Here is a 22,375-nt window from a genome sequence, read left to right on the forward strand (position 1 = left end):
AAGTTATGAAACAAACACTTTGCAGATTAAAAGAGGATAATTCAAGCTTTTCATACAGCTGCAATGTTGGTGACTGAGTTTAACGTTGTTTAATACAATCAGATAGGACTTTTGTGTTTGGATGAATGGGCTGTCAATGGGAAATTGCACCTATAGTTACCACCTTGCTGGCAAGATGGACAAGGTCTGCATATGGTCAATGGCGTGACTCGTGAGTGACTCCTGGGAGGCAAGGGTCTAGAAGGCCTGTGTGTAGCCTATTTATTTACCTGGCTGATAGGCTACTTCATGGTTAGCCTACTAAGTACAAAGTAGTGAACGATGCACAAAAACAAATTTCACCCACTTCTTCACTTCTGTAAACTTGTGATGTGACAATATAACGGATTCGGATATATAAGTATCATTATATCATGCGTGTGTGTGTGTAGTACTGTGTGTGTGTGTGTGTGTGTGTGTGTGTGTGTGTGTGTATGTGTGTGTGTGCGTGCGCGCGCGTGCGTACGCGTGCATTAGGTCAGGTGGGCGGATTATGTGAATGGTGAGTGAGTGAAAGTTGTTTAGGGCTTTGTGTGAGTGTGAATATCTGTGTACTACTCTACTCTCTTTTGCGCTGCACATTTGGGAGACGATGAGCTTCCTCAAACATTCTATCTCACCCAAACAGCACCCCCTCCGAGCCTCCCTCTCTGTTCCGCACCAACACGGTGTGTGTGTTGTCGAGTGAGCGAGCGAGCTACCGCGTGCGACCTGCGAGTGTGAGACTGTGAGGACTCACCAGGCTTTCCACCTCGGAGGACGGACGGCGCACTGAAAGTGAGTGAATGAGTGTGTGCGTGTTCCGTGTTGTGTGTGTGAGAGAGAGAGTGGGTGAGCGTGTGTTTGACTCCCGTCCCCGCCGTCAGTGCCCCATGACATGTGTCGGTGGTGTCAGTGACTGTCGTCGCGGGCTTGCCAGCCAGCCATCTCTCGTCGTCGTGCGTGCGCGCGCGCGTCGTGGGCTGCCTGGAAGAAGAAGAAGAAGTCCCGGTGGAGAGTGGAGAGAGCGTTTTGTCAGCGCGCAGATGGTCTGAGCAGCAGTCAGCTCAGGAGGACTCAGAGGGGAAACTTTCTTTCCTTCTTCCTTCTTCCAGCTCAGACAGCGAGCCTCAAACAACTCCTCTGGTGTCAGCTGTGGCCAAAGCTTATGGAGGAGTCAACAGCAGCAGCCCAGGAGGAAAAGAAACACTCCACAGCTGAAGGAAGAGCGGCTTCTGTTGCTTCCAACCGGGGATTTTGTTGTTGAATTTGTCTGCGTCCAGTGAGTTGGATATCTTCCACGCACGCATCGATCCCACAGGACAGTTTTTTTTTTATAAAGGGTGAGTGTGTTTACTGTTTACTGGGTCTGGTTGCTGTTGTTTTTTGGTGCTGTACAAATGGAACTGTTTTACACTGCACACCTTTTTTGATTGATTGAATACTTAATTAACAGTTTGCACTTTGCAGATTGTATAGGTACGGTTTACACAATGATTTAAAAGGATAACACAAAAACCCATATAGGGCTTGTTTCCAAACTTTCCATTGTGATCCTGTGTATTCAATTCATAAATTCATCACTGCAAAAATACTGAGTCAATTTATCCACGTCACGATAGTGTTACTTGTAATTTGAGTATGAATTTAACTGAGGGAGTGCAATACTCAGGAGGATTCCAAAGTGTATTTTCTTGATGCTGTTGTTGCAATCTGCTATCTGTGTGCTGAGGTATTTGTTACAGAAGTTGATACTGTATATAGTGTTTTGTCAAGTGTTTTAGAGGTCGTGACGTCCTCATCCACCACACACACACACACACACACACACACACACACACACACACACACACACACACACACACACACACACACACACACACACACACGGTGTCAATGAAAGGGGGCTGATGGCTGAAGTTATTTTCTCTCACCAAGAGAAATGTAAAAAGTAATTAAGGTGCTGGAGTCACAAAGGGATAATGAAAAAGAGAAAGGGAAGCTCTGCACACTCAGATCTGTGCCCAATCAATGTATTTATTTTGCAAGCTTCTCTCACCAAGAGAAAAAAAACTTACTGTTTTGTTACTTATCTGAGGCATTTTACAATTTATGCATATGCAAAGGATAATATGCTCGCTTACATAAAACAAATTGGTCATAATAATCTACATACAATATACCACCTAACATTATATAAAATGTACAGTATTATGTCACTGCTGGCTTCTTCATATTTAAGTCAGTGTTTCACTTCCTTACACAGTATGTATTTAAAGCTCAGCCAGACCCCATGCAGAGGTGCTTTTCCTCTTTCCAAGACAAGTGGAGAGAGATCATGGTACTTACACATGCCTCTGATGACGGAGGCATGGGATTCTGAATAAAACAAAATCAAGCTAAGATTCCATACTACTCTTTAGATTACTGTAGTTTACCAGTAAGACCCCCTGAGGGCGAGAAGCGACCTCGGCCTAAAGGGCGAGGTTGCGTGCACGCATCGGCCTGGGTGACGGCAGACTGCTGGGCAAGCGCTGGCGCTTTGGCATGGGGGGGTCAGATCAACATGTGGAATGAATTCTGTACTGGCCATATATGGAGCGTGTCTTAGTGTGTACATGGTTTGGTGAGATCAGATCAACATATGGAATGTCAGAACAGGTCAGCTCCATATATGGAGGTCTAAGGGTGGCAGCGGGGGCAGTGTCTTGAGTGTACACTAGGGTTTGATGAGGTCTGGCCATATATGGAGCATTTCTTGAGTGTACAGGGTTTGATGAGGTCAGATCAACATATGGAATGTCAGAACAGGTCAGCTCCATATATGGAGATCTAAGGGTGGCAGCAGGGGAAGTGTCTTGAGTGTACACTAGGGTTTGATGAGGTCTGGCCATATATGGAGCATGTCTTGAGTGTACAGGGTTTGATGAGGTCAGATCAACATATGGAATGTCAGAACAGGTCAGCTCCATATATGGAGGTCTAAGGGTGGCAGTGGGGGCAGTGTCTTGAGTGTACAGGGTTTGATGAGGGCCCAGGTAGGGCCGGGCCTGTTGAGAGCTCTAGTTTTCACTGGCTGCTGGGCGCTACTGCAGTAATAACTTTGGGGCGGGCCCGTCTAGAGTTTGAATGGACAGGTATCAGTCAAAAGGGAGACATCGAAGAGGAAGGACGGGTGGGGAGGGATTAATTAACATATGGAATGACAGAACAGGTCAGCTCCATAGTCCATATACGGAGATCTAAGAGTTTGAGGTTTGAGGTCAGATGTAGAGTTGCTGGCCGGCTCCATATATGCAAATCTAGGTGATGATCCAGTCTTCTCCATGTATGGCTATCCAGGGTTTGATGAGGTCAGTGTCGTTATCTTCATATATGGAGACGGCTCGTGTCACGAGGCGTGACGGACTGACGACCATATGTGGTGGTGTGACGTGTCACGAGGCGTGATGGACTGACAGCCATATATGGTGGCGTGACTAAGTCACTGATCCGGACTGACAGATTTGTCTGGTTTTCATAGTAATCTGCGACCATATGGTCGCAACCAAAGATTTCATCATCATTATGTTCAGTCGAGATTTGAACGTGATGAATGTTGAATTTTGGCCACTGTCATGACTCATTGGTCACTAACAATAATACTCAAGATGAGGAATTATCATAACCAGAGGAGGATTCAAATGCACAACAATGTGAATCTAATATCTATCTACTACCTGGACAGTCCTGATGGGTCCAGTGTCCAGTGGGACAGAGTAGACTTTATGATTACAGGTGAAGGTTGATGAAAACTGTAAACTTCAAAACATCGGCCCCACATTTAAAACTCTGAGTTGCATTGGTGTGGTGTACCTTAAAATCCGTTTTGTCCCGACCCGACCCTTTGGTGTGGTTTGGGCTTTACAGGGCAGGTTGAGCAACCCCCCTCTGGCCCTCTCCCAATGTGGTCAAAATTCACTTTAAAACAGTGGTTCTAGGTGGGGTTGGCGAAAGGGCCTTTCTGTGTGGAGTTTGCATGTTCTCCCCGTGTCCCCTAGGGTAGGTACCCTCACAAAAAACATGCAGTAATCCTGGTCTCTAAACTGCCTCCCCCTGGCCAGCCGGGGCGCCTGATGGAGGGGAAAGGAACTGGTTGGAATAACGTGTTCCTTCCACGCGCTACGTCCAACCAGGGAAACTCCCCCCTGTCAGGTGAAAAGGAGCAACTTGGACACTCAGGCATGAAGGAAGCATGAGTTCAAGTCTGTTGCTCTCCCCATGTCCCCCATATATGGGGACTAGGTTGGCGGAGGGTGTGTAGAGCCCAGGATCACATTAGATTATTGACACAGGGCTGAAAAATGGGTTACAAAATCGTGGGATAAAAAATATATTTAAAAAAAAGCCTGTTAAATTCAAGAACCTCCATAACTCTGAGAGTGTACAAATGGAACCAAATAGACCCTTGTCCCTTACAGACCTGTAAATGTCCTTTTGGAACCCTCTCAATGAACCCTGGCCAGAGGGTCCCTGGACTCCACTTTGAGAACCACTAAGGACACTTGCACTTAAATCCAAGTTGTCTCTGTACTTGGTGTGCTCTTTTCCACCTGTACACCAAATCTCGTCTTGGTGGAAAAAAACTGCAGAAAATAACAACAAAAAGACTCAGAACACCTGAAAGGTTTCTGCTGCTGCTTTAGTTGGGCAATTTTCTGCCAACTAACAATCTACGAGCATGGATAGATCTGTGTCCGTCCACATCGGCAAGTGATGATATGCCCAATGACAAACACGCTAAAAAGATAAAATATAATGCTAGTTATATCGACTTTGGTTTTATTGAGAACAGTGACGGGAGACCAAAGTGTGTGCTGTGTCTTCGGTGCCTAGCAAAGGAGGCTAACAAGCCAGGCAACCTGAAGAGACATCTGCAAACCATGCACAAAGAACATGTCGGGAAAACAAAAAGATTCTTCCTTCGAGAGAGTGAGAAATACACACGCCAGAAAACACGAATGGAGAACATTTCCACAGTTGCACTGAGTGAGCGGTTGAGCTCATACTTCAGTGATGTAGACACCGCTGCCTGGGACTGGGTGCGAGATCCGTTTGCTCCAGCAGCAACAAGTGGCCTCACTGCAAAGGCAGAAGAGGAGCTGTTGGAGTAATCCTGTGATAGGACACTGAAGGCTCGATTCAAGCATGTGCCTCATGCAGACTTTTGGCCCCCCTCTCACGTCAGTATCCTGAACTCACTGCCAGGATACTCCATGGCAGTATTATGCGAATATTGCTACCCTTTCCCACCACGTACCTCTGTGAGTCATCATTCTTCATTCATGGCTGCGATGAAGACAAAGTACAGGGCTCGTTTGCATGTGGAAGACAAGAGCCTGCCTGTCATCCATCAGTCCAAGAATAGACAAACTGTGTGCTCAGAAACAAGCTTTCCCATCCCATTCATTTAGGCGTATTACTTTGTTTTGCAGCAGTGTTATAACTTCTGATTTCATTTTGTTCAGATTTGTTGAGAGCTTTGTGCCAAGGATTTAAGGACAAATACGTTTATTTTAAAATTGAAGCACATACTGTACTAACATCACCTTTTATAGGCCTACTGCTCATTGTACATGTGTTTTGTATTAGGTGTTAATTTTATGAAGTCTTGCTGCTGTTCATTTTATGAAAACCATCAGTTACCTGAGAAGTGTGCTGTCGGGTTAAATTTACATCAATTGAATATAAATTGAATATTCAATTCTGTTACACTGTGTTGCTAGGCAGTAATGGAATGGTGTTTGACTGACACTTTTCAGAAAACTTTGTTCTGTATAAGGTGTGATAACTTCTGATTTGTTGAGAGCTTGAGGACCAATATGTTTATTATTGTATCTGTTTTAAAATTAGTAGGACTATTATATCAGGAGTGTTCATTTTATGAAGTCTTGCTGCTGTTTATTCTTTTGAAAATCATTAAGATCAGTTTCTATTAGAGTGTGCTGTCGGGTTTAGCACAAAAGCAATATGAATAAAATGACTATTGCATTGGCACATGCAATGCTCATCGGTGTTGCGAGGATGAGGGGGTAACTGGAAAAAATTCTCCCCCCAAAGGGGTACCTGGGTCAAAAAAGTTTGACAACATTATACGTCCTTATTATGCCACACCTCTGGAATAAGGTTCCTTATTTCCCTGAGTAATGTATTCTACGGGATTAGGCAGCATTCATGCAGTTTGTCAGCAGATGGAAACAAAAAATGAAATGATTAAAATTCAGAAGTACAGTGTTGCGCCCTGAAAATAATAGAAACAGATTTCCCATGCGGAGCCCCCAGATTGGTCGTAATAGGGAGAGATCTTGCTTTATTCACCCTGACATGTTGTACCCAAGGGGCCAGTGAGGCTATTCAACGTTGAAGCTCTCCTCCCTAGTGGTAGGAGGAGGGACTACAGGCGGACCCGTGGATTCATGACCGGGAAACCCCGTGCAGCTGGGCTTTAACATTGAGCGCTCGGTTGCACTTCCGCATTTGACCACCAAAGTTTGGTGGTCAAATGCGGAAGTAGACGTTCTGAGACGGTACTTCCGGCAGTCTTCCGGGTGCTTCAAAACGCCACTGAGCAACTTCCACTGACATGAATAGCTGGGGGGGGCGGAGCTTCGCGCCAGTTCAGTCTCTATCCTTTTATATACTCTATGGTTGTACCCGATCAGACAGGAAGGACTCCACCCATCTGATGATATTGGTGTTAACACAGATAAAACCCCCACAAATGGGTGCCGAGACTCCAGACCCACTGTTAGGAAACCACTGATCTAGATGATAATAGATCTTATTAACCCATTTAGGCCTGACCTCAAAATTAAAAAAAATATCTTCTAAATCCTCCAGTTTTCTGAAATAAATATTTTCACGATTTTTCAAAAATAGCAGACCTACAAGACCTATGAGCTTGTAGATCTGCTATTTTTTAATAGCTAAATTATAACACAAAAAGGGGTTCCCGCACAAAATGGGTTAAGCATAAAAAGAACGTCATCAGTGCCCCCCCCTCTTTCTATACACAAACAGGTCCATTTCATGGTGCACATTACTAAGGAGATATTTTAAAATAATGCGCTCCAAGCTTTTGATTATCAAAGATGTCAAGGCAACTGGCCGATAGTCATTTAGGACTTTGGGATTAAAAGTTTAAAACATTTCGGCACTGGAACTATAAGCGAGCGATAGCCTATCTACAGGCCCTCAATGTATTGTGGATGGAGATTATTTTCTGTGCACGCCTATACACGAATCGATGGAACATAAATTTGGCATCATACTTCAAAATATCTAGTAGAGTAGATCTAGATCTGTAATGACCTACAAGATGACAACGTGATGATTAACTTTTAGATCTGCTGTCTTCAGTGAGCAACAGCGGGGTAGGCTATTAATTTAGAATGACTCATCGTGATGATTTGTGGTACATGGTGCAGGACAGACAGATGGACACTGGACAAGTGGACAGGCAGTTGGCACATGCTGTCCAAATACGTCCTAACACTATCATCAGTGGATTCATTTGCTGATCTGCTCATATGTCTCTACATAGCAAGGTCCCGGCTGTGAATTAAACCCAGAGAGTATGCTGTACCCGTATTTTGCACTCTCTGAGTTAAATGACTCCCTCAGGATTCTATTGTGATGTGTGACTGCATGCAGGTATGACTTTAACCACGGGGTCCCCCAGGACTCCATACTTGTTTTTTCCCCCCCTCCCCTCACTACACCAAATGTCTTCGTCGAATGTTCGCCCCCAGATTAGGGACTGTAGGGTTCATGTGCTTAATTCACCCAGCACACACCCAGACAGGCAGGCACGAAGGGAAAAAATAAATAGAAAGAAAGAAATTAATACTACATTTTTACTCGTGCTGTTGTACTGTACTGTACTGTACTGTACTGTACTGTACTGTACTGTACTGTACTGTACTGTACTGTACAAACCCTACGTGTGTGTGTGTGTGTGTGTGTGTGTGTGTGTTAGCCTGCGCAACAGTGACACTTGGTGGTCAACAAACGCTATTTCCGTACTCGGACGGACAGACAGACAGACAAGACACAGGGACACACATAGCTGTCTATAGGAGTGGCTAGCACCACTCAAAAACACAAAGTGGAAAGTGGAAGTGGACAGGGAGAGGAGCGGCTCTCCGGTGTGTGTCACAGTGGATGGAGCTAGAAGATAATAGACACTGAATGTAACGACCACTCCCCCCTTACCAGGAATGTCTGCTGCACACAAGCTGTGCTGCTGTAAAGCCGCAGGGATCAGGTTGCCCGTGTCAGCTGCTGCTCTCTGCTGTTCCCAGGTCTGTCTGTCTGGCTGTGTGTTGTGAGATCAGCTTATCAAGTACAGGAACATCTTGGGACATGATGGGGCACACTCCTCGTTTTCTAATCTGACATGGAATTCAAACGGGAGAAAAGACCGGTCTACTTGAAGATTAATGTGATTGTATTTTGGCTGTCCAAAACGTTTGTATTGCAGTCGCATGGCATAGTGATCCGCCTCAGGTCACACCACTGGTATCTTTTAGGTGACCTTTGTTTAACCGGTTCAGGTCATGGATTTGCTCTTTCATTCAAGGATTGTCAAGTAGCAAGCACACTGGTTCTCAACGTGGGGTCTGGGGACCACCAGGGGTCTAAATGTACCGCCTGTATATCTGAGAGTGTACGAATGGAGCGGGTTCATTTGGTCCATTTGTACACGCTCAGTGTGAAATTAACACAGATTTTACAGATTAAAATCATATCAAATGGGGGTCTGTGGCCTAATGCATAGTCAAATTTGGTAATCCTTCAAATAAATAAAAATCACACCCGTGTGAACTGAGTGGTGTAAGGTCTTATATAGCCTGATCAGCTGTGGCCTGACGTAATGTCTGACGTAATGAAATCACACGCGGGTGAACTGGGTGACCATAGCAACCATGCTCATTTTTTGGTACGAACAGACAGACAGACAGACAGACAGACACGTAAACTAACAAAGCCAGTCGTAGGAGTGGTTTACACCACTCAAAAAAGGTTGAGAATCTGTTGGAGACAGCTTCAAATGTCAGATATCCATCCTCTTGCCCCTGACAAGGAATCACGTACTGTACGTTCCTGGGGAAAGTCAGTCTGCTCTTTCACTCGATATCCAATGCGTCATCATCGATGACCAAGACCTTCCAGATCAAATCCCCATCTTATAAATGATGGCTAAATAAAGCTTCTCTCATGACTTTTATGTCTGTGGAACAGATTTGGTATGAGTCAGGGCCCAGGGTCATGGTGGAGCCAGTTCAGTTGTGAGACACAGTGTGACACATGGCCTGGAGAGAGACAGAGGGAGGGTGTACAGTATGTGTGCCCGGCCAAATGGACACATTCTAGGCTATAAAGAGGCCACATAGCTGTCTGTGACTGTATGAAGACAAATAGACATTGAGTCATCACATTCGTACAGGCATGAAAGTGTGTGCGTGTGTGTGTGTGTGTGTGCGTGTGTGTGTGTGTGTGTGTGTGTGTGTGTGTGTGTGTGTGTGTGTGTGTGTGTGTGTGTGTGTGTGTGTGTGTGTGTGTGTGTGTGTCTGGCAGTCAGTTGAAAAGAAGGTAAACAAAAACATCCCCTTTTGGTGAACTTGTCCAATAGTGTCCTCATAATGACCCAATGACACTGTCATCTGGTGTGTGTGTGTGTGTGTGCGTGCGCATGGCGGATGCATGTTTGTTTGCGTGCATGCATACTGTGTGTGCATGCGCGCATGCGTACATATTCTTTATTGCATATGCTTGTGTCAGTGTCCATAACACACATTATTTACACATAATGAACCTGACTGGCGTGAAACCTTAATGCTAGCTGTCCTTTCTGAGACCCCTGACTGGCAAACATCACACAGCAGTAAACATAAGCAAACATTAAACATCAAAGCCGTAAACTCACCCTGCTCACAGCCTCACACCTCTGTGAACTGTTTCAACAGAAAGTCTCCAGCTCAGTGATTCCCAACCTGTGGGCTGTGGACCACGGGTGGGCTGTGAGGACATTGTAAGTGGGCCCCCAAATAATTGACAACACATTACGATTTTAAGCCATTTAGGCCTGACGTCGAAATAAGAAAAACGTTCACTCTGAAAGAATATATATTCAAAGATTTGTGCCTCATTTTCACGATTTTTCAAAAATAGCAGACCTACAAGCTCGTAGCGCGCCACTCGGTGGCGCGCTATGAGCTTGTAGATCTGCTATTTTTCAATAGCTAAAGCATAACATAATGCTAACACCAAAATGGGTTAATACAAAAATGTAAGGTTAAAACTTTTCACGTATTATTTAAAACCATAGATTTCATTGTGACAGATGAACAGAAACCTAAAGCAGGGGTCTTCAAAATGTTTCAGACCGAGGACTCCAGTCTCCAGGACTGAGAGAAAGTTGACGCAGGAACCCGCACTACAGTATGTGACTGTGTATAAAATTGTGTTGACAGCACTATAATCTGTGTTGTGTAAATTATCAGGTTTCTTGTGTGTTTTTCTTATTCATGTTAGTGTATTTTTCAGACATTTAATCACTTAAACCTTCAATACTTAGTCAACTTGACCTTTCACTCTGTACTTGGTCTTCTCCTTTTTCCCTCGAGTCTAGTGACCTCCAGTCACCAAGCCAAAAATAGAAGATCTACAAGCTCACAGTCACAGCGCCTCGCTGTGCGAGTGTGCTGGTAAATCTTACATTTTCAGCTAAAGTTTTCCCCTGAAACACAAAGATGTGGCGGACCCCCTGCCTGTAGTAACTGTGAGGACCCCCTAGGGTCCCCCTGATGTTGAAGACCCTGACCTAAAGTATACTACGTTAGTTCCATTGATCCAATCGATCGATTGATCATTCAAATGAACATGCTCTGAAAATGCAATGAAGGCATGCGGCCAACCCGTCGGACCACTTAACGTGGCAGAGACGGGTGGGCAACGAACGCTGTCAAGGTTTTCAAGTGGACCCTGATTCAGAAAAGGTTGGTAACCGCTGCTCCAGCTCATAGCTTTGGTAACAGAGGGTTATATTTGTCTTAAGCACATGCATGCAGACAGCACACATGCTACAAGTAGGGGGCATCCCCATTCCCCACATGGGACAAAGGAAGGGAGTGTGCTTCTATTTAAAACCTTTACATCATTGCTGGATGGTTGGAGAAGTTTGTCTATATGACTGCTTATTTTCACAGACAGCAGGTACTGGCAAGGTCTACAGTAGTGATTCTCAAATCTTTTAATTTCAGAGTTCCCCCAATTTTATATGCAGATTAGATTAGACCAGTTGGTTCCCAAACCTTTTAGCTCATGACCCAAAAGAGAAATTAGATGTTTGCCCGGTACCCAAACTAGTGAAAATAGCAGATCTACAAGTTCACAACGCATCGTGAGATCAGCTATTTTCACTACATTTGTTTTCTAATTTATGGAATTTCTGTGATTTTCTTTGAATTCTTCATGAAATTACTGAAAACATCATTGCATTTTGCTTTTAATTCATGAAAACGTTAAATAATAATAATTAAAAACAAAATGTAGGAAACAAAAAATAAAGGGACCCATAAACATGTATCCGTGACCCACAAATGGGTCCCGACCCACTGTTTGGGAAACTAGACCACAGAGCCCTATTTGAATTGATTTTTGTATTTACACCGTACAGTCCTTACCGTGTTAATTTAACTCTGAGCGTGCCGTGTGCAAATGGAACTGTAACTCTGAGAGCTGATTGATTACGGGTCCATTTGGTTTCTAAATAGCAATCAGCTCTCAGAGTTATAGTCCATTGGTTCCTAACTAGCAATCATTTAACCCATTCAGGCCTGACGTCGAAATTTAAAAAAAAAAGTTTTCTAAATCATGACAATTTTCGGAAAGATTTGAGGCACATTTTAACGATTTTTCAAAAATAGCAGACCTACAAGTTCATAGCGTGCCACTCGGTGGCGCGCTATGAGCTTGTAGATCTGCTATTTTTCAATAGCTAAATTATAACAATGTTTAAAACACCAAAAGGGGTTCCCGCCCCAAAATGGGTTAATGGTTAATGTGGTTAAACGCTAACGTGACATGGATGCGTTCCAGGTCTCAATGGATTAACTGGGCACTCCCTGGACATTGGACAAGAGTTAAATAGATTTACAGTCTAGAATGGGGTCCCCCAGAGATATGAAGCGTATCAAATGGGGGTCCTAACCCTAATGAAAATCACTGTTTTGTTTTGTTTTTTTAGACACAAACATCTTTGGGCGTGTTAGCATATTAAGGCATGCTACAGTAGCTGCCAAAGGAGATATCCGCAAAGACTAACTCACTGGTTCTTCGCAACTCAGGTCCGGGGACCACCAGGCGTCCAAATGGACCCTCATGGGTCTAGAAGTATACTGAGGGTTCCAGAGATTTAGAAAAGTGTATCAAATGTAGCCTGGCTAATAAGCCAGACTCAAATCACACTGTCGTGTGGTATTTGAGTCTGGAGATGCTGTGTATGGATCTTGTTTCCCGGGGGGCGGGTTCAAACATTTTCTCTTTGACGCAATTGGTCAGAGCTACTGTCAGTCAAAGGTCTCAAGCATTGAACGTCACTGTACCAAAGCCCGCCCATATTGCATTCCGTGTCCCGATTGGCCACACCATTTCTCTGGTGTAGGAAATGGGCGTACAATTGAGCCTCTTCAGACCGCAATCCGCCGGCAGGCATTTTTTTTTGCCAACGGCTGATTCGGTCTGGCTTATTAGCCAGGCTATATCAAATGAAGGTCTGTTCTGTGGCCTGCTGCATATCACACTGCGGGTCCTTGAAACGGGGACAAAAAAGGTTGAGAGTCACAGGACTAAAGTGTTGCTGTCTCAACCAGCTAGGATGGTGATTCTTTTTTTTGTTGAGGTTTCCCCAGCATGGGCACATTAGTGCCCACAGAGACCTGGTAGGAGCATTAACCGCCATGCACTGTGTGGCCTATATGGAGCAGAGCAGCTGTGAGACGGCCGTGCCAAAGACTGTAGACAGCAAGACAGATGGTCTGGCTGCGGTAATGGCACTGTCTGTCACCCGCTAAAGGAAATAAATTAAGAATTTATGTGTGCTGTTCATCTGGGAGCCATTATGGATCTTAAGTAACGCTTCAGATTTTAGATGAGAGAACAGTTTGTTGTGTGACCACTGACCACATATACAGTACGACCCTCCAAAATGTGCCCCCCACCCCTGTATCGTGGGTTTATAGAGGGTAATGCGCATGCATAAAGTGAGTGGCAAATCGTGTGGCAAAGTGAGTTGCAAAGTAAGTTTAACGTAGTTTAATGCAATCAGATAGGACTTTTCTGTTTGGATGTATGGGCTGTCAAGGCCAGAAAGTAGTTTTTTGCCACTCTGTAGGCGTTCCCTGCATAACTTGCGGGTATGATGATGATGTCACGTGCATATACCCTCTATTGATAACCAGGGCCCAGAGTTCGAAACGTTTTAATCCCTGGCTGAGTGGATCAGATTTGGATTTTGGGTGTTTAAGATATTATATGATTAATCAAACTTAAGATAAAATATGTTTGTTGAAATATTTCTATCATTACAGATCGGATATCGAAGTGATGTGATCCCAATGCTGTTTGGTGTTGTTTTAAACCAAAATGCAAAGTCTAAGCCACTTTTCAACTGTTGGGCCCAGATGATTATTTGGGATCAAAAAGTAGCTTCCCGAGTTCCCGTGAATTATACATTTCACTATCTGCTAATAGATATTCATTATTATCTTCAACTCTTTATCTCCACCAAAGCCGAAGGCCGGGCCTTAAGATTATGGTTTCGCACCTGTCAGTCTGTCTCAGTGTCCAGAGTTAATCTTGCAAAATACATTTGGATCAGGACCAGATTTCTGGTGCCAGTGCCAGGACAACCAAGTCACTTCCTGCATCTTTTCTAATTGGCCTCATGGTGGCTCTGTAACAGCCCACTTTGCATTTGACACAAATGTGAAAGAAACTTTACTTTGGGGGGATCAATGTAGCCAGTGGCGGTCGATTCGGACTGACCTGGCCCAAATAGTGTCATATCATACATCATAGATATGTCATACATGACTGACCAAAATGGAGCTCGGAGCTCGCTTGGAGCTCGGAGCTCTGTGAATTGCCCCTTTTAGTTACATCTGTGGTGTGTGGCTACTCTCTCATTTCGTCCAAGCTTGGGTGCAGGTTTCTAACAAAGAGATGTTAAACATTGGTCTTCTAGGCTTTCTGTGTGCTGGAGGAGCTCCCTCACATTCCCATATGGGGAACAAATATCCTGTGTAAGCAGTGAACCTCCTAATGCAAAGATGGGTCAATATCGTATTCATAGAGTGAATTACAAAGATTGTATATTGCTCTCTGTTCCTTAACGAACATTTAGCAAAACATAGCAGATCTGCGAGCTCACAACGGGTCACATTGTGAACTTGTAGATCGGAAAAATAGGAGGGTTCTAGTATCCAGTCAACTAAGTATATACTGCTTATTTGGTTAAGATGCCCCCAAAGAATTACTTAAAAAATCACACCTGTGTGAACTGAGTGGTGCAAATGCCCCCCCCCCCCCCTCTCTCTCTCTCATTAGCAGGCAACAGTGCAATACTATCTCTCTGTCTCTGTTTCTGGCACAACAGCGCCCCTACTGGTACTCATGAGTCACATGCCACACACAAACACACAAACATAGTCACAGGTCACAGACCATGCTGTTCCTTGGAGTGGTTGCACCACTCAAACAAGAGTATGATAATGTTACGACTATACAGTTGGTGCACTAAAATTATCTTATTTGACTGTCGTATAGTTTTTTACTGTCACATCCTGTTTACAAAAACTGTACACTATTCTGGGAAGACTTTTGTGTGTGTGTGTGTGTGTGTGTGTGTGTGTGTGTGTGTGTGTGTGTGTGTGTGTGTGTGTGTGTGTGTGTGTGTGTGTGTGTGTGTGTGTGTGTGTGTGTGTGTGTGTGTGTGTGTGTGTGTGTGTGTGTGTGTGTGTGTGTGTGTGTGTGTGTGTGTGTGTGTGTGTGTGTGTTGAACTATTACCCCATAGGGATGTATTAAGTAAGCACAAAATAGTTGGCATGTGAATAGATTACCGAAGTCCTGACGTCACTCGTTCGTCTCCTGGGTCGGGAAAGTTTTTCTCCATGAAGAATAAAATGGGGTCATCTTAAAATCATCTCATAAGCAGCATTGTGGTCCAAAAATAAACAAACTGTATGTAACCGTTTGTCTCTGCAATAGAGGGTATGCGTGTGACATCATCATCAAACCAGGAAGTTATGCGGGAACGCCTACTGAGTGCCAAAAAATTACGTTCTGGCCTTGACAGCTCATACATCCAAACAGAAAAGTCCAATATGATTGCATTAAACGATGTTAAACGACATTAAACTCACTTTGCCACTCACTTTGCCACTCGATTTGCCACTCTATTTGCCATTCACTTTATGCATGCGCATACCCTCTATATTGTTGGGGAAGTGGTTCTGTATCGCTTATGAGAGTCAGTCACACATACTTGATACAGTCTATTTCTGGTGAAATTAATGCGGCGGCGGTAACATTAGTATCACCGTTGATTCATCATATCCATATGAGTCAAACTGCCGGGATATATATATATATTTCTTTTTGGAACACAGTTCTTATTTGACGCAATATAAGAACAGTGGGAATTCTCAATGGGGAAAGAACGCGACCCAGGTAGGATGTGTAATATAAAATCACCTACCGGTATATTTAGTAACTCTACCAGTAAGTGCACCACTGGCTATATTCATATTTCTGTTTTTAACTACCGATATTCTTTTCTATCCTTTGGGTTATTACTGACACATAGCCTGGCCCATGCCTATTCGCTAGACTATAGTAAATATTGTATTCATCAGGCTTCATCAATGGGGCCCTTTTATACTCGGCAGGGCATGAGGCACATGAGACGGAATGTTAGCGCAACAAAGGATTATACACAAAACAGAAACCCATGCACATGGGCCTGCGTATAGGCACGCACGCACGTCGTACGCACATGCCTATATGTAGATTACGTACACACACACCCATACACCCACACACCCCACACCCGCACATACACGGAAACACACACACACACACACACGCGCACGTGTGTGTGAAGTATTACTATACTTCATCAGAATTTTAGAACAGTGATTTTTTTAAAGGCATTTGAAAAAACATAACCTTTAAATGCTTCTTCCTAACCCTAATGCCAACATATTTTCTTAATTGTAAGTTTGAATTAACCATAAAACAACCACGTCGTACGCACATGCCTATATGTAGATTACACACACACACACACACACACACACACACACACACACACACACACACACACACACACACACACACACACACACACACACACACACACACACACACACACACACACACAGAGTTATTATGTTCACTACATTCTGTCCTTCAGAGACAAAGGATACACAGCTGTGTTCCATGTGAGATGATGGGGTTTGTTTGTTATTCCACCAAAGCTATAAAGTTTTAGAAGTGAATGACTTTCATCCGGTGGCGGTGACATAAGGTTTAGAATCTCTCACCACATTAATATTCTCAGTACAAAATGTACTTGCAAAAGCCTATTTTCTTGTGGAGTCTGATACATTTCTGATTTCATAATCCTCTTCCTGGGATGTTGAGCCCGGTCCGAGACGGCGGAATTTGTTTGGAATTTCCAATCAGTCCAAAATAACTTATTTTGGAAAGCCTTTATCTTATTAACCACAAATGTATAAGTAATGCTGTAAATCAGGGGTTGCCAAACCCCCCCTCACGTCTTACAGATGCACGTCTTGAGATGCACACACACACACACACACACACACACAGACACACACACGCACGCACGCACGCACGCACGCACGCACGCACGCACGCACGCACGCACGCACGCACGCACGCACGCACCCACGCACGCACGCACGCGCACACACACACACACACACACACACACACAGACACGCACACACGCACGCACGCACACACACACGCACGCGCACACACACACACACACACACGCACGCTGACTTATGTTTTTCATACATGTTTAACCAATTAAGCCCTCAACAGTCTGAAAAAAAAAATCACACCGGTGTGAACTGAGTGGTGCAACTCCCCTCTCCCCCCCCTCCTCTCTCTCTCTCTCTCTCTCTATCTCTCATTAGCAGGCAACAGTGCAGCACTATCTCTCTCTCTCTGTTTCTGGCACAACAGCACCACTTTCGCCCCTACTGGTACTCATAGTCACATAGTCACATAGGTTAAAGTCACATAGGTTAACACGGACATTGCTGTTCCTTGGAGTGGTTGCACCACTCACAAATACTATTACACGTGATGCATTTAGCAGATGTTCTAATCCAGAGCGACTAACAAAACTCATAAAGACACAAAATAAAATATGTAAAAATCCTTGGCAGAAATACAGTAGTATTTTAGTACAGTAGTGCCTCAAGAAACTAGCACACCAGGTAAAACCCATCATCTAAATAATAAATAACATCTAAATATCATTTTGTACATTGAAACAATAAGATACAAGGTAAACAGAGTCAAATGGAGAACATGCAAAATCCCGGTAGAGAAAAGAAAAGACATAAGAACAAGTGACCAAGATATGTCTGCACAGTAGTAGCCATATCCTGGCCAATCGCTATAGCATCAATCGAAAGAGAAGGTGGAAAGAAGGTATGTAGGGAGAGTGAAGTGCTAGGGGGGTGAGGTGGAGTAATAACCAAGAATCTAATAGTATCAGCAGCATCAAAAGCAGTTCATTGGTTCTATCTCTTGAGGTGCTTGAAACTAAGTGCTATGTGCAAGGTTCCTATACTCCCAGGTCATAATAAACATGTCTTAGGTCATATTCACAGCAGAAAGCTTTACTGCGATTAAAACGAATCCGGCTCCCTTCCGAAGCCACGATTGCTGGTGGCGGTACTATTGGCTAACATTATTTGCCATATCAGATATGTCTGTTTTTGTGTTTTTTGTGTATTTTTGTGTCATCTTATTTTTTGTACCCATTTGGTATTTGGTTTTTATGTTTGCTGTATCTGGACGGCGGGGAGGGGGGCGGGGTATAAAAATGGAATTGTTTTGACTGAACTGCTTTTCTGAACTAACTTGCAAAAGGAATAAAATCAAAGTAAACTCATAAAACGAATCCTGCTGCACATTGTCGGACAGTGCACTTCGTTTGGCAGGTGTGAGGGCTCAATCGAATCCTAATGCGCACCAAAGAACCGCATTCTACTCTGCCAAAAAAACGGGGGTTTCACTTAGCTTCAAAACGCAGCAGAGTGCGGATCACCGTAGGTGTGAATGCAATCGCATTAAACATAGGGAGTGGGATGAAGAAGTTGGTATTTGGCACACGAGAAGGAAAGCGAAGGCATTAAGATGTCCCAGGGACACACGTGGTCTATTGAAGAGATAGAAGCCCTTATTGCAATATGGCCAGAGCATCATAGGCTTATGCTGAAGGTTACACACATGAACAATGCAGTGTACAGGATATATAGCAAGAGAATGGAGGCGATTAGGTTCCATCGCACATTTGCACAATGTTGCAGGTTGCATAAAGTGTTTGCGCTCGTAGTACAGACCTGGACCGGGAATCCTGACGGGCGGCTCCGCTGATCTGGAGTCAGATAGAAGTGGTATGTGTGTAGACAGTAGTAGGCTACTACTATTAACTTACCAGGTTTATTTAATGTATGTAGGCTTTAGTAGGCTAGCCGCTACTTTATAAAACAAGTTGGTAAAGTTGTAGACATCCGTTATTACGCACGCACGTAATGGCAACGCACGCACGTCCAGTCCCCGACGATCACACTGCAACCACGTTACCATCACTTTACATCCTAAAGTCCTAACTATTACTCAAAGTATATATTCTTTTAACACATATATATTTCACCGTGTAGTTTATGAATTGAACACATTGATAAAGGTCCCTGCTGCGTTTCCACTTGCTGCAGATGACAGCGCAGTATGAAGGCAAACGCAGCTCAACTTCTCCGCCCATTCGCATTGAGTCTACCAAAGTATTAGGTGTGAATGTGACCTTAGTGTGACTCAGAGCCATCTAATAGAAGTATTAGGTGTGAATGTGACCTTAGTGTGACTCAGAGCCATCTAATAGAAGTATTAGGTGTGAATGTGACCTTAGTGTGACTCAGAGCCATCTAATAGAAGTATTAGGTGTGAATGTGACCTTAGTGTGACTCAGAGCCATCTAATAGAAGTATTAGGTGTGAATGTGACCTTAGTGTGACTCAGAGCCATCTAATAGAAGTATTAGGTGTGAATGTGACCTTAGTGTGACTCAGAGCCATCTAATAGAAGTATTAGGTGTGAATGTGACCTTAGTGTGACTCAGAGCCATCTAATAGAAGTATTAGGTGTGAATGTGACCTTAGTGTGACTCAGAGCCATCTAATAGAAGTATTAGGTGTGAATGTGACCTTAGTGTGACTCAGAGCCATCTAATAGAAGTATTAGGTGTGAATGTGACCGTAGTGTGACTCAGAGCCATCTAATAGAAGAGTTGCGGGGGCAGCAGAAAACAGCACGGACACGTGGTTCATGTACTCGCGCGAGCCCATAGACTCCAATGCATTCCGTAAACTTCCGGTTGTCCCCATGCAATACTTCCGGTTGTCCCCATTCAATAGAAGTCTATGTAGAAGAGCCGCCATTGGACTGGCCCCATGAAGTGAACGGAGTTTGCGTAACTCTGTCTTACTCTATGGCTCTGGTGTGACTGTGTGTGGGTCAGGACCAGAACAAAGGCCACCTCAGCAGACCTGCTGCACTTGCTCCAGTGCTGACTGGATGAAAAACCTTGTTGTGCCACAACATCTGGTCCTCATCTGGTTCTCTGGGTCATCTGGACAGCCCCCTCCCCCCCATCATCACCACCACCACCACCAGGCCAAGCTTAAAACAAACATTGGGAACATTTAACGCTGACTCTAGCAAAAAATAATATGCCTGTCACGCCCACTGTCAGGTTTAACAGTGTGAATGTGCTCACTGACACTCAGGGCTAACTGTCATTACCGTTGTTTTCTTCCTGCACTCCTTTTCTTATAATACTGTATGAATATTAATATAATTCTAAATAAAATATGTTTTTCAGTATAGCTGAAAATCTGCCATGTTGTGCAGTAATCTAGAAAAGTGTGATGCATTGCAATGCATCGTAGAATCGAGTCGTTATCGAATTGAATTGTGAGGGCTGTGCCAATGCAACACCTCTACCAAATTATGTCTTCCTCATGTTGAGATCATAAACACTCATATGGTAAATGGTGCATTTGTATAGCGCCTTTATCCAAGGCACTTTACATAGATTGTGCATTACATTCACCCATTCACACACACATTCATACACCGATGGCGGTGGAAACCATGCAAGGCACCAACCACCACATCAGGAGCAATTAGGGGTTCAGTGTCTTGCTCAAGGACACTTCGACACTAACTCTGGGGGAGCCCGGGTTTGAACTGGCAACCTTGCGGTTACCATCCAGCCACTACCCCTGAGCCACCGCCGCCACTAATATAACTGATATGACTTTTGTGAGTTATTCGAGAAAATATGCTGAACTAGGCAGACTTGAGACAAAAGCAGGAGGGTGGAGAGAGTAGACGATGGAAAGACAGGAGTAGAAGAGGAGAAAGAGAGAGAATAGTGGGAAACAGATAAAGTAGTGGTTTTCAACCATTTTCATATCAAGGCCCATTATTTATTCAGCATTTGAGCCACGGACCACCATTTGATGACATTTAGCCTCTCAGACCCAAAACGTACGAATATTTTGCTGTCATTGGATAAGATTCTGTGCAATTCCATGCTGTATTGATGTTGGTAGTACCATTAGGAGAGATAACAGGCAAACGTTGATCAAAATAACAATTCTTCTACATACTCTCTAAATGTGTAGACTTCTTGTAAATTAAGTAATGCAGATATTTAACAATATCATTTAACTCTCAAGAGCATAAAATGAAACCAAATGGAACCATAAAGATATATAAAAGTCCATTTGGTTACCAACTCTCCATCATTTAGCTGGGGACCACCTGGAACCCCCCTCAAGGACCACTGGTGGTCCCCGGACCACTGGTTGAAAACCACTGAGATAAAGGATTAAGAGTTTGTTGTTATCTGACCTACGGTAGGCTAGAAATGCCTCCTCCCGCATCTCCGTTCCTGCACTCTTCTCATATAGCACCTCCTCACACTGTATGAGACATTTGCTTTCCAAGAAGATTACAAAAATAATAACGGAGAATCAACCAGAGTCAGAGAACAGAAATATGCACAGTATGGGTAAATGTGGCCGTGTTAGATCTGACCCGATAGATAAGCTTTGTGTTTTTTCTGAACATTTTATCTGATGTTCTGATGTTCTATGGCACAGCTACCATTTCAACCCCCCCCCCCCCCCCCCCCAAGGGGAACAGTGCTCTATTCATCCCCACTATATCTGCAGACTTTATCTGATTCATGGTTTCTCGTGCATTTTTGCAAACGTGACGCACATGTAAAACGGAAGACTTGAATAATAAATAAATAATAATACAAAAATCTGGCCTTGCAGGTTACGGAGCTCCTAAACCGCCCTGACAATGGAAGAGCGGTCCGTGGTGTCGCCCAGCAGTCCCCAGCAGCACAGCAGCAGCAGCGGAGGCCAGGCCGTGGTCACCCAAACCCACACGCAGGGCCCGGGAAAGTCCAGTGTCATCAAATGTGGGTGGCTGAAGAAGCAAGGAGGCTTTGTGAAGAGCTGGCACACACGCTGGTTTGTCCTGCGTGGAGACCAGCTCGTCTATTACAAAGATGAAGAGGAGACCAAAGCTCTGGTAAGATGTTACACTTACAACACTAGTCTCACGTTGCCAGACTGTTGCCTCTCGCATTTTCCAAATGCTTCCGTCATACAGTCTGGAGCAACGGAAGCTCTATCATGAGTAAAATATAAAGCGGAAGTGGAGCCTCCTCCCCACTTCCGTTTCGCTCTTTACAGTCGTGCCAATTTATCCTTTTTTCCTTGGCTTTTGTGCCTTTTATTGATAGTTACAGTGAAGACAGACTGGAAGGCGTGAGTGAGAGAGGGGGAGTGACATGCAGCAAAGGTTGTCATGAACGGGACTCGAACACACAGCGCGCTGTCAGGCCGGAGCCTATATGTGGCATGCGCCTGGACCACTAGGCCAGTGGGGCCCCCTGCAAATTTATCC

General features: G+C 44.2%; 1 protein-coding gene across 1 annotated transcript in view; it reads left to right on the forward strand.

The window, feature by feature from the left end:
* The first annotated feature begins 1,064 nt into the window (after positions 1 to 1,064).
* The window catches only part of arhgap24 (Rho GTPase activating protein 24), a 105,694-nt gene continuing 84,383 nt past the window's right edge, over positions 1,065 to 22,375 (forward strand). Inside the window, exons 1-2 of the mRNA XM_079525076.1 lie at positions 1,065 to 1,361; positions 21,736 to 21,997. Of these exons, the coding sequence (XP_079381202.1) occupies positions 21,764 to 21,997 (234 nt within the window). The 5' untranslated portion in view covers positions 1,065 to 1,361; positions 21,736 to 21,763. The remainder of the gene's footprint in view (positions 1,362 to 21,735; positions 21,998 to 22,375) is intronic.

The sequence above is a fragment of the Electrona antarctica genome (genome assembly GCF_951216825.1).
Source record: "Electrona antarctica genome assembly, chromosome: 16".
Lineage (NCBI taxonomy): Eukaryota > Metazoa > Chordata > Actinopteri > Myctophiformes > Myctophidae > Electrona > Electrona antarctica.